At 45.7% G+C, this 13,374-nt stretch overlaps 1 protein-coding gene across 1 annotated transcript; it reads left to right on the top strand.

Annotated features, from left to right (window-relative positions):
* The first annotated feature begins 7,328 nt into the window (after positions 1 to 7,328).
* AIF1 (allograft inflammatory factor 1) lies at positions 7,329 to 9,915 on the top strand. Its single transcript, XM_061147100.1, has 6 exons — positions 7,329 to 7,483; positions 7,659 to 7,720; positions 7,817 to 7,883; positions 8,557 to 8,598; positions 9,244 to 9,406; positions 9,709 to 9,915. Exons 1-6 carry the CDS (start codon positions 7,459 to 7,461, stop codon positions 9,791 to 9,793), a joined length of 444 nt encoding a protein of 147 aa, XP_061003083.1. The 5' UTR covers positions 7,329 to 7,458; the 3' UTR covers positions 9,794 to 9,915.
* The last annotated feature ends 3,459 nt before the right edge of the window (positions 9,916 to 13,374 follow it).

The following is a 13,374-nucleotide window of genomic DNA, read 5'->3' as shown; positions in this document are numbered from 1 at the left end:
GAATGCAATATCTGATACATTAGATATTTATATTACAAATTTTGATAAGATAAAATAATTTTCTAGAAAAATATATAACCATAACTGACTCAAAAAAATTGGAAGCCTGATATACCTAAAACCATTCAAGAAGTTGAATCAGACATTAAATTTTGAATTTAAAATTTAACCACCAAAAAGATCACCAAGCCCAGATAGCTATAAAACCATCAAAACAGAGGTCACTCCAATCATATAAAAATTATCCTGAAAGTGAAAGTCGCTCAGTCGTGTCTGACTCTTTGGGACCCAATGGACTATATACAGTCCATGGAATTCTCCAGGCCAGAATACTGGAGTGGGTAGCCTTTCCCTTCTCCAGGGGATCTTCCCAACCCAGGGATTGAACACAGGTCTCCCACATTACAGGCGGATTCTTTACCAGCTTTATTAATATTTTTTCTTGCATCTATGTTCATTAAGGAAATTGTTTAATAATTTTTCTTTCTCAAAAGCCTTGCCTAGCTTTTAGAGCAAGGTTATATTAGTCTTGTGAAGTAAGTTGAGAAACTTTTTCTGTTTTCTGACCACCACAAAACTTTTTCTGTTTTCCTAGTGGTCAGAAAACAGACCTAAAAAACCTAAAACCAGAATTTACTAAATAATATAAAACTTAACTGGGAATTCCCTCGTGGCCTGGTGGTTAAGACTTCTTGCTTCTACTGCAAGGGGCATGGGTTTGATAATTAAAGCATTTTACAAAAGCTGTTCATGATAAACAACGACTCAGATTTTTAAAATAGAAAATATTTCACAACAGTTATTTATGATTTAAAAAATCAGGACTGTATATAAAATGTTTCCTTCTTTCATTAAATTTAGTGTATATTTTTGAAATGACTGTCTTTTTTTCCCTTCTACACCTCTCCTCCTGTTCCTGTTAATACCCCATGCTACCCATCATCTTTTCCGGGCTTACTTGCATTTCTGACATGTGTCCTTCCTTCACTGCTAGAAGTCGACACTAAGTTTTGCTGTTTTTCAATTCATGATGAATTTTGGGAAACAATTTCCACCTGCTTTTGGCAATACATTTCTGGTGTGTTGTCATCTTTTGGAAAATTGTGTTCCTCTTCTTTACCTTTTTTTTTTCATGGTTAATTGAACAGAAGCTTTGGTCATTTCTTTTTGTTACTCATCCAAATGAGCTAGAGGGCTTTCCTAGTGGTCTAGTGGTTAAGAATCTGCCTGTCAATGCAGGGGACACGGTTCCTGTTCCAGAAAGATTCCACATGTGGAAGCAACTAAGCCCAGGTACCGCAACTCCTGAGACCACCCTCTACAGTCTGTGCTGTACTCTGCAACAAGAGAAGCCCTCACACTGCAATAAGGACCCAATAGAGCTAAAAATAAATGTCTTTCAAAAAAACAGAGAGAAACTTTTAAGTTAAAAAAAAAAAAGAGCTAGATTCTTCTAAGCTATTAGCAGGAGGACTTTTGGGGCAGGGGGCAGGATGGCTTTCCAGATTTACAAGTTCAAGGACTCCTTCTCTTTGCCCTGTGCTGTGCTTAGTCACTCAGTCGTGTCCAACTCTTTGCGACCCCATGGACTGTAGCCTGCCAGGCTCCCCTGTCCATGGGGATTCTCCAGGCAAGAATACTGGAGTGGGTTACCATGCCTTCCTCCAGGATCTTCCCAACCCAGGGATTGAACCCAGGTCTCCAGCATTGCAGGCAGATTCCTTACATCTGAGCCACCAGGGAAGCCCCTCTTTTGCCATAACAATGGCAAAATTTCCTTAAAATTTGGTACCTCTGTATAGCCACTACCTCCATGACCTCTGAGAACCTCTCCAAATTAAGCAAGAATTTACCGACCACCCCCAACCTTAGGCTTCTTTATTTCACAGAAGAGCTCACAGGCTGCCATCTCCCAAGTTCACCTAAGGTGATGAACTTAATATTAAAAGGAGAATTTTTCTGACACTTTTTGAGATCGGCTGCTTCGGGGTCCCTTTGGGTGCTTTAAAACATTCTCCCAGATTTCCCTGGTGGTCCAATGGTGTTGAAGAAGATTCTTGAGAGTCCCTTGGACTGCAAGGAGACCCAACCATACAATCCTAAAGGAAATCAGTCCTGAATATTCATTGGAAGGACTGATGCTGAAGCTGAAACTCCAATACTTTGGCCACCTGATGCGAAGAACCAACTTATTGGAAAAGACCCTGAAGCTGGGAAAAATTGACGGCAGGAGGAGAAGGGGACGACAGAGGATGAGATGGTTGGATGGCATCACCAACTCGATGGAAATGAGTTTGAGCAAACTCTGGGAGTTAGTGATGGACAGGGAGGCCTGGCGTGCTGCAGTCCATGGAGTCGCAAAGAGTCGGACATGACTGAGCGACTGAACTGAACCAGTGGCTAAGATTCCACGCTCCCAGTGCAGGGGGCCCAGGTTCAGTCCCTGGTCAGGGAACTAGGTCCCACATGCCACAACAAAAACTGAAGATCCCACGTGTCTCAACTAAGACCCAGCACAGACAAATAAATATTTTTTAAAAAACAAAAGCACTCTGTCTCCACCTTTACTGGTATTTAATCTGCTCAGTCAGCACTGCTCTCAGCTTTTCTCTCCAGGGGTTAGGCCTTTCCTCCCAGGAAGGAATATTTGCTTTTTTTTTTTTTAAGCAGTCACTGGGACCCTCCCTATTCACCTGGTTTTCTGGAAGGACGCCTGGGACTGCCTGCTCAGTGGGGAATTTGGTCACACAGATGCATAAATTGGAACTTGTAGGCACTCTGTATCTCCTAGCTTCACTGAAAATGTAGTATGTGTGTGTGTTTCCGATCTCTTTACAGGTGTCGAGAAGAGAAATTTAGAAATAAACTGCTGCCACATTCCCCTCAAAGCTCCACAAGGAGGCTTTTTAGAAAAGAGAAGGCTTTGGCAGTAGCAACCTTGGTGAGTTGGTTATGGTTCTATGGAGCTGTCCCCTGTCGGCTCAGAATCCTCACTTGTTCTCTGGCCTCAGGGAAAGCCTTTTGTTAACCAATTCCCCTGTCAGGTGCAAACACCAGGATGCCCTTTTGTTTATTTACAATAAGAAATAAGGCTGCAGAGACCAGAGACCCGTTACTTCCCAGTCCCCCCAACTCTCTCTCTCTCTTTCTCACATACACACACACACACACATCATTCAGGGTCCCAGCCGGAAATCACATCCTCAAATTTGATTAATTTGAGGAGATAGTTTATTTACAAGGGTGTAGTGGGGTTTGAGAAGATAGTGTATTTACAAAGGGGTAGTGGGATTTAGGGGCTTCCATGGTGGCTCAGATGGTAAAGAATCTGCCTATGATGAGGGGGACCCAGGTTTGATCCCTGGGTTGGGAAGATCCCCTGGAGGAGGGCATGGTAATCCACTCTAGTATTCTTGCCTGGAGAACCCCCATGGACAGAGAAGCCTGGTGGGCTACAGTCCATGGGGTCGCAAAGAGTTGTCTGCAACTGAGTGACTACGCACAACACAGCACAGAGGGGTTTAGGGAATCACAAGGGATATTGCGACCCCGGCCCAAAGGGATGAGCAGGGAAGAGATCACAGCAGAGGTTCTAACTTATTTTGTGCCACAAATATCTTTGGCATTCTGGTACATAAAATTAAAAAATACATAACAAAGTAAAATCATTACACTAAGTTTCAGTTATCAAAATATCAATAAATATTGGGATAGAATAAACCATGTACTTACTACCACATGATAAGACAAGAGATTTAAAATGCAGGCAAGTTGAACTTAGATTTTAATAAAGATATACAGTGTAAAAGACGTTGTTGCTGGCTTGAGTAAGAACTTTAAAGATTTCCCTGATGGTCCAGTGGCTGAGACTCTGTGCTCCCAATGCAGGGGGCACGGGTTTGATCCCTGGTCAGGGAACCAGATCCCATGTGCTGCAACTAAAAGCCTGGGGCAACAAAATAAACACAATTAATTAATTTTAAAAATAGCTTTAAATTGTGAAGTGGTCTTTGACAAGGTGACACATGTGATGCTGGATGTGAGAAGAGGATATACTTTTTATCTTTTCCAAATCCACAGACCTCCTGAGACTTATTCCCTGGACTTCTGAAACATGGAAAAGGACAGAGTCATGTAGAGCAGGTTGCCTGGAGGGGAGCATTGCCCATAGATGGAGGTGTCAGCCAGCCTGAGGTGACCTTGTAGGAAAGGAGCCAGAGGAATGAATACCCTTAACTTAATGTTCTCCTGCCCTGCTCTTTTCCTGCCAGGCTCCCCATCGGCCAAAACAGCTAGAAGTCAGAGGTGCCCTTGACATAGTCTATACAGGTTAGTCTCTTGGGACAGAGAACAGAGTGGGAGAGGGAAAAAGGAGGGGGCAAGCAGAAGACATCCATGTCACCCCCCATACACACACACAGACAAGCTTTCTGGCCACTGTATTTTTTGTGGAGGTACACAGGGACCCTAGTTCTAACAAGAGTTCCCCTGCAGAGTGTGGAACCATATCAAGGCCCCCCTACCCCTTAGCAACAAGGCACCAGGCTCATAAAGGATGCTAACCTCACAGGGTTCTAGAGGGCCATTTCCTGAGCCAGCTCAGCATTCTCTCCCTGACTGCTTGGCTGAAGACTAACAACTTTGGCCTTGGAGACTCTTCCTTTTTTCTGCCTCCAAGACCCACAGCCCCACTGCCCAATGTTGCATACTTCAGCCACGTTTATACCTTTGGTGAGTACAGCAAGTCCTGCAGGCTGTGGGAGTCACTCAGTCACTTCAGAGCGTGTGGCTCTTAACCTTGAGTGTGTGTCAGAATCATCTGAGGCATTTGTTGAAAGGCTATTGCTGGATGCCACCTGTAGAGTTTCTGATTCGGTAGGTCTGGGATGGATCCATTTCTGACATATGCTGGTGGAAGGACCACTCATCGAGAGCCACTGCTTTAAGGAGACTGCTTGCCTCTGCTGAGAGAGAGTTTGCAGCCTCACTGTCAGAAAGTTACCTACTTCCCTTATTTCTGGGTTCAAGGTGGATTCCTGGCTCCCTGGCAGCTCTCTGCCCAGAGGCCCCACCTCCCCTTCAGCTCTGACTGCAGACTGTCTGTGGTCTGTGGAGGGTGGGGTGGGGTGGGGTGGGCGGAGGTCCCTGGGTTTGGGTGGGAGGTGTCTTCTTGCATCGCTGCTCTTCACAGGCTTTCCCACATCTGTGTTGACACTGAGTTTCACTCATTTGTGCATCTTGTTATTCTTTGTTCTTTTGTCCCATGGTCAGAGCAGCTGTCACTTTCTCTTTCCTAGGAAGTTTTCCTCAGCATCTCAGCTCTATCTCACCTTGGTAGTCTGCCAAGTCACCTTCAGGGAAAGACAGCTAGGGGAGGCAATCGCAGTCCAAATAAAAGCCAGATTCTTCCTAACAGCCTACAAGGCCGTAGGCAATCTGGCCTCATCTCCTGCCTCTGTTTCCCCTCATACACCCGGCTCCAGCTACACTGGCCTCCTGCTGCTTCACGAATACTCAGACATCCAGACATGTCCTCGCTTTAGGACCTTTGCATTTTTTGTTCCCTGTGCTTGAAGTGCTCCTCTCCTACATATCCATGAGGCTTGTTCCTTCACCTGCTTGAAATCTTTGCCCAAATACCACTTTCTTAGGGAAGCCTCCCTGAGCACCTTATTTATTTATTTAAGTAATATTTATTTATTTCACCACACCGGATGTTAGTTGCGGCACACAGGCTCATCGATCTTCACCGCACCATGAGAACTCTTAGTTGTGGCATGTGGGTTCTAGTTCCCTGACCAGGGATCAAACCTGGGCCCCTGGCATTGGGAGCACGAAGCCTTAGCCACTGGGCCACCGGGGAAGTCCCCCTGAGCACCCTATTTAAATCTGCAATCCACGCAGCCCTTCCTATCCCCTCCCTACTTTTCTCTTCTCCATAGGTACCTATTATCTTTGACATACTTGTTTTTCTTATCTGTCTTTCCTAGATTGTCCATGAGAACCAGAGTTTACATTTACCTGGCTCATTGGGCCAAGCAAGGCACCTGGCATATAGTAAGTGCTCAATAAACATTTGTTGAATGAGCGTATGAATTTAAAAAATGGATTTCCCCCACTAGGCACCGAGACCTTCGGAAGGGCAGGTTTGCAGTCTTCTCTGCAGAGGAAGAGGCAGCAATAAAGGGAACTCAAGAGGCCAGAGAACTCTCCAGCATCTCCCTAACCCATATGGGTCAGGGCAAGGGCAGTGATAAGTGAAAACTCCCTCTGCAGAAGGGGAAATAGGTTGGGGTGGGGGTTGGGGGCAAAGAAAAGGAAAGGTGTGCCCATCAACGCTAAAATTGTGGCTAGAGCTCTGCACAGGGAGCTTAGACAGAAGTGTCTCAGTGAGGGGGACGCACAGTCCTCGTCTCCCCTAGAGCCACTAGCCCAAAGGAGTGTGCCTAGGAGGGCATTTATCAGGGCTACTGCCCACTCTGTTGAGTAAGGAGTGGGGAGTTACTCTCACTCTGTCGAACCCACAGTGACCAGCATCCCTCACACCCCTAATGTCAGCCTCACCCTTGGCTCTTGTATCCACCAACACTCTTTCAGCACCACAGGCCTCCAAAGAACCCACTGGTTTTTTTTGGCTGTGCCACACAGCTTGTGGGATTTTAGCTCCCCGACCAGGGACTGAACCTGGGTCCGTGGCAGTGAGAGTGCTGGAGTCCTAACCACTGAATCATCAGGGAATTCTCCCACCAAAGAATCTACTTAAATTCTCAAATTTCAGAGATCTGTAGACTTCACTCAAAATTTCAAAGGAGATAAGATGAAGGGATTACATTGCATGTCCTAAAGCAAACAAACTAAGACTCCCTTGTCAGACACTTCCGTATTTCCAAGTGCCTCTGTGGAGCCACCAGGCCGGAAGTGTAGTGTCTCTCCCTTTCCAGACCCTGTACCCATCTTGCCACCCTCCCAGATCTGCTAGTGACTTCAGGTTCTTCTCCGGTCCAGAGTACAGAAAAATTTAGTCCGCCTTTCCTCAGCTTCCTATCTAAACCTGCGTGTCCAGACTTGTGAAACCTGGGCCTCAGCCACCTGACACTCCAGACCTGTTTAGAGATCCTCTCTTCCTGAGAATCAATGCCCCTGGGGTCTTACAGACCTTCCCCCATGGTTTATCAGAACATTTCTTACATGTACACCCTGGGCTCTCCTTTAGAGGAATTAAGAATGTTGTTTTCTCCTCTCCTTTCCAGGCCCCACTCCCCCTTTTTCCTGGGTGCTACTGTCAGCAGAAGCTGATGAGGAAGTGAGGCCTGAGACTTAGAGGAGGAGGGAACGAGGGGAAAGGGGAAGTTTGGGAGGCAGGCCTCCAGGAAGCTGATGGGAGAGGGGAGCTGACAGACAGAGAGGCATCCAGTCTGGGTTGTTTCCTCCAGCATCTCAACCAGCACATGCTGAGCTATGAGCCAAACCAGGGATTTACAGGGTAGGGAAGGTGGAATAGGCAGGATTCTAAAATGGGAAAAAGGAGCTGGACAGTACTGGGTTGGGGCGCTGGGAAGCTGGCCTATGAAAGCAGAACTGTAATGGCTTCAGGCTGAGCTTGGGGGTGAGGAGAGGAAGGTGGGGGTGAGGCTACGTTAACCTTTGCGCTCCTTCAGGAGGAAAAGCCTTTGGGCTGCTGAAGGCCCAGCAGGAAGAGAGACTCAATGAAATCAACCAGGTAAAAGAAAGGGCCTTGGCCAGGGCAGTGGGTGGGGTGGATGGTGGTGTTGGTTCAGGGCGGGGCCCTACCCAGGTTCTTGCTTTCCCCCCACAGCAATTCCTGGATGATCCCAAATACAGCAGTGATGAGGACCTGCCCTCCAAACTGGAAGCCTTTAAGAGTGAGGGGACGGCTGTAGGGGTGGAGAAGGGGGTGAGGAGGGTAGGATTTCTCCAGGAAGAAAGAGGACAGAAGAAACAAAGTCAATTTTTTAAAATAATTTTATCTATTTATTATTTATTTTTATTTATTTTGGCGGAGCTGGGTCTTCATTGCTCAGGAGGCTTTTCTCCAGTTTCGGGGAGCAGGGGCTTCTCTCTGGTTGTGCTGCATGGACTTCTCATTTTGAGGGCAAGAGGGCTTCAGTAGTTGCGGTTCCCTGGGCTCTACAGAACAGTCTCAGTGGTTGTGGCGGTCGGGCTTAGTTGCTTTGTGGCATATATGGGATCTTCCTGGGCCAGGGAGTGAACCCGTGTCTCCTGCGTTCGGCAGGCCGGTTCTTTACCACAAGCCACCAGGGAAGCACACAAAGTCTACTTTTGAGGTGGGAAAAAGGAAGGTGGCCTCTGTTGCCACCCTAGTAACAGTCCCTTCCCTGGGCTGTCCCTCTCATGACCCTCTCTAGTTCCCTGCACCGTAACAGGGCCCCTCAGCTCCCCGAACCCTGCTTCCTCTACCTGCCCCACCTCCTCCTCCTCTTCTCCCATCTGCAACCCCTTTCTCCGTCCCTGCCCTGCCTCTGCCTGTGACCCTCCAGCCAGTGCTGACCCTCTCTGCTTTCTCCCCTCGTCCAGAGAAATACATGGAGTTTGACCTGAATGAAGACGGAGGTATCGGTGAGAAAAGGGTGATTTGGGGGAAGTGTGCAGATCTAGGAAGAGGGAGGTCTTTCCTACAGTGCTCCATTTCCAGTGGTTTGGGAGAGACGACAGTGACCTAGGATGTGTGTGTGTGTGTGTGTTAGTTGCTAACTCGTGTCTGACTCTTTGCGATCCCATGGACTGTAGGTTTGGGAGAGACGACAGTGACCTAGGATATGTGTGTGTGTGTGTGTGTGTGTGTGTGTGTGTGTGTGTGTGTGTGTGTGTGTGTGTGTGTGTGTGTGTGTGTTAGTTGCTAACTCGTGTCTGACTCTTTGCGACCTAGGATGTGTGTGTGTGTGTGTGTGTGTGTGTGTTAGTTGCTAACTCGTGTCTGACTCTTTGCGATCCCATGGACTGTAGGTTTGGGAGAGACAACAGTGACCTAGGTGGGTGGGTGTGTGTGTGTGTTAGTTGCTAAGTCGTGTCTGACTCTTTGTGATCCCATGGACTGTAGCCTGCCAGGCTCCACTGTCCATGGAATTCTTCAGGCAAGAATACTGGAGTGGGTTGCCATTTCCTTCTCCACCAGAGTAGGATGGGGAATGGTAATGAGGAGGTGGAGGTAACAGAGAGAGAAAGAGGCTTCCCTCTTCTCACCCCCATCCTCTGCGCCTCCAGATATCATGTCCCTGAAGCGAATGATGGAGAAACTTGGGGTCCCCAAGACCCACCTGGAGCTAAAGAAATTAATCATGGAGGTATCCAGTGGCTCTGGGGAGACTTTCAGCTACTCTGACTTTCTCAAGATGATGTTGGGCAAGAGATCTGCCATTCTAAAAATGTGAGAGTCCAGTTCCAGCCTCTCCTATACTTAACTGTTTTCTCTTCCTCCTGCCTCCATCCCCAGGCTCACCTTCTACACATAATCCAGCATGAATTTCTCTTCTATCTTTTGAGAGACCCTTCCCAGATCCTATTCTCATCCACGATTCTGGTCCCCACAGGACTCTCACTCCTGTCCTTTCTCCTTCTCTTCCTACCCTTACAACCCTCATCCTTTTCTGGACTTTCACAGTGCACTAAGATTTATTCTTTTGGAGAAGACTGTCCTCTGACCCCCGTGTCTCTTCTCATCTCAACCAGGATTCTGATGTATGAAGAGAAAGCAAAAGAACAGGAGAAGCCAACGGGTCTCCCAGCCAAGAAAGCTATCTCTGAGTTGCCCTGATTTGTGGTGAGGGAGATGTGGTGGGATTGAAGGGGCTTCTAATGACTCCAACATAGAAAATGAAGACAAAATTGTGAACCAGAGCCAAACTAACTTAAATAAATTATCCTCCTTCAGATGAATTCAGCTTGGTCACTGTTTGATTTTTTTCCCCTGGGTTTGGGAAGGGGGTGAAGCATCTTTGAGAGAAGGGTAGCAAGGATTTGCCCATATGAGCAGTCCATCAACAATTCTGTAGTATGTTTACCACACAGCAGATGATTTTGTCCACCAGGGGGGATGTATAAGATAGCCTGACCTCAAGGAATTTTAAGTGGGATGAAAAGACATGTATAGACAAAAAAAAAAAAATCACTCAAGCTCATGATGAACAGCAAAGATTAACTTGAACCAACATCCTCTATTACTATAAGCTTTGGACCTCAGAAAATCCTTCAGCCTCTCTCAGTCTTTCATTTGAAAATGAGAATAAGAGGATCTACCCTGCAGTGCCTGACAAATCATAAGCCCTCAATAATGTTTAAAACTTGAATGGATGGATGGATAGATGAAAGAACTAGTGTTATTCAATTAAGGAGTCACAACACTATAATGGCTGATAATTTAAGCAAAAATGAGTTTTGAGGTCCTTTTGGAGGCAAGCTACAAAAACTGAGCCTAATAAAAGGAAAAGGGGCTTGTACTAGGAGGGTGTTGAGGGCAGATTCCAGGAATACAGGATCCCTGGATGGCAGATAGGATTAAATAGCCAAATTCAGGGAAGGCAGAAGCCTGAGAGTTCCCAGGCCTTTGGTGAGGTTATTCCTGAACTTTTCCCCCAAAGGGTCCAATCGGGTTAACTCCAGCAACTCCCAGTTGCTGGTCACTGTTTCAGATTTGCCTACTCCCTGGAAAGCAAAAATCAAATTGGCCCAGCTTGTTTCATGTCCCAAGGAGAAACCAGGTCCATAAGGTCACATGTATTGGCCCTTTCCAGTGGTAAAGCCAGGTTGGCATCTTAAGGGTGCTACAGTAACTGTATAGGACTTCAGACGAGGAAGAGATCAATGTGGGTTCAATAAAATATCTGAATATAACAAAATTAATAGCTAATCTTAATTGAGCACCTACTATATACTGGGTAGATGCTTTCTGTATATTAATTCTTCCCAACAACTCTGGTGACACAAAGGACAGAAAGGATCTGGGGCTTAATTTGTTCATTCAGGGTAAACTGGGTTATATTCATACAATGGACTATTATATAACAATAAGAATGAACAAACTACTACAAGAAACAATGTAGATTAATTTCATTAATACAATGTTGATTAAAAGCAGATATAAAAGAACCTTTACTGTACAATTCCATTTGAATAAAGTACAAAACAAGTAAAACTAATATATATTATTAGCAATCAGGATAGTAGTTAGGCTTGGGGGAGAACAGTGACTAAAAGAGCCCTTGGCAGCTTCTGTGCTAGTTAAGGTTCTGTTTTTGGTTACATGCTCTGCTCAGTTCATGAAAAGTTATTAAAATTTCACATATATATATATAGGAGAAGGGCACGGCAACCCACTGCAGTATTCTTGCCTGGAAAATCCCATGGACAGAGGAGCCTGGTGGGCTATGGTCCATGGGGTTGCAAAGAGTTGAACATGACTGAATTGAGTGGGCATTGTTCTATATATATAGAACATTGTTCTTGGCATTGTTATATATATATAATGCGCACACACGCATATATATACCCACATACTTTGATAAGATTTTAAAAATCATTTATTGGGCATTAACTATGTTCCATCCCCTATTCCAGGTGCCTGGGATATAAAAGTAACAAAACAAAGATCCCTGCCTTTGTGAAGTTTATTTTCTACTGCAGTAACTGGTACAGGAGGAGGACAGATAACAGAGTAAATTTAATTTTAAATTCTATGCTCTATTTAAAAATGACATTAAAAAAAAAAAAAGAGCAGGTTAAAGGGAATCAGGGGTGCCAAGATGGTCAGGGAAGATTAAAATTCTTAAAGAATAATCAGGAGAGGATTCAGTGAGGAGGTGACCAACACTGAACAAAAACTTCAAGAAAATACAGCAGTGAGCCATGCAGGTTTCTAGGGCAAGAGCCACTTGTGCAGAGGGAAAGGAGCAGAGAGGGCCCTAGAGTGAGAAAGGCCTGTGCAGACAGAGAGTAATAAGATAAAAAACCCAGTAGGGGGCCAGGAGAACAAATCAGTCAGTCCTGAAGGAAATCAATCCTGAACATTTTGGAAGGACTGATGCTGAAGCTGAAACTCCGATACTTTGGCCACCTGATGCGAAGAACTGACTCACCAGAAAAGACCTTGATGCTGGGAAAGACTGAAGGCAGGAGGAGAAGGGGAAGATAAAGGATGAGATGGTTGGATAGCATCACCGATTTGATAGACATGAATTTGAGCAAACTTTGGGAGTTGGTGATAAACAGGGAAGCCTGGCATGCTGCAGCGCATGGGGTTGCGAAGAGTCAGACATGACTGAGCGACTGAACTGAACTGAATAGGGGGCCAAGTCATCTAGGGTCTTGTAGGCTGCAGCAAGGACTTTAGCTTTAATTCTAAGAGAAATGGAGTGGCACTGCAGGACTCTGAGCAAAGGAATGCTCTGCAACCTCCTTTGAGAAAAGGCCCACTCTGACTTCAGTGTAGAGAACAGACTGTAGGAGGAGAGGTAAGCTCAAGATGATCAGTTAGGAGGCTGTTCCTGTAAACCCAGTGAGAGATAAGGATGGTTCAGATCAAGGCAAAAGCAGTGGAAGTGAAGAGGTAGGATTCTGGATGTTTTCTCAAGCTAGGATTTCCTATCTGATTGAAAGTGTAGAGTGTGACAACTAAAGGAATTGATGAGGTTTCCAGGGCTTTCGACTTAACTGGAATTTTCATTTTTATAAAACATTTACTTATTTGTATTTATTTATTGGGCTGTGCTGGGTCTTAATTTCTGCACACAGGATCTTTGATCTTCATTGTGACATGCAGGATATTTAGTTGTGGAATGTGGGATATAGTGCCCCAATCAGGGATTGAACTCAGACCCCCTGCATTAGGAGTGTGAAGTGTTAGCCACTGCACCACCAGGGAAGTCCCTGGAATTTTTAAACTGTCATCAGCTGAGGTGGTGAAGGCTGTGGGTAGAGAAGTTATTGAAAGACTAGAGATCAAATGGAGAAGGAAATGGCAACCCACTCCAGTACTCTTGCCTGGAAAATCCCATGGATGGCGGAGTCTGGTAGGCTACAGTCCATGGAGTCACAGAAGAGTCGGACACGACTGAGCGACTTCACTTTCACTTTTCATTCTCATGCATTGGAGAAGGAAATGGCAACCCATTCCAGTATTCTTGCCTGGGGAATCCCAGGGACAGAGGAGCCTGGTGGGCTGCTGTCTATGGGGTCGCACAGGGTTGGACATGACTGAAGTGACTTAGCAACAGCAGCAGAGATCAAAATGTTTGCTTTTGGACATACAGAATTTGAAACCATCTGTTAGACATCTAAGAGGTGATAGCAAGTACACAGCTGTGTATAAAAGTCCAGTGTTGGAAGTGAGGTCTCTGATGA

This window comes from Dama dama, chromosome 7 (assembly GCF_033118175.1).
Source record: "Dama dama isolate Ldn47 chromosome 7, ASM3311817v1, whole genome shotgun sequence".
Taxonomy (NCBI): Eukaryota; Metazoa; Chordata; class Mammalia; order Artiodactyla; family Cervidae; genus Dama; species Dama dama.
Note: the sequence above shows the minus strand (reverse complement) of the source record. Positions and strands in the feature narration are given on the sequence as shown.

Bases quoted from the DNA above. Each gene is read 5' to 3' on its own strand.
- AIF1 (XM_061147100.1), top strand. From the start codon at position 7,459: ATGAGCCAAACCAGGGATTTACAGG. The intron at 7,884-8,556 runs GTGAGGGGACGG...CCCCTCGTCCAG, and splicing joins CAAACTGGAAGCCTTTAAGA to AGAAATACATGGAGTTTGAC. The intron at 9,407-9,708 runs GTGAGAGTCCAG...CATCTCAACCAG, and splicing joins AGATCTGCCATTCTAAAAAT to GATTCTGATGTATGAAGAGA.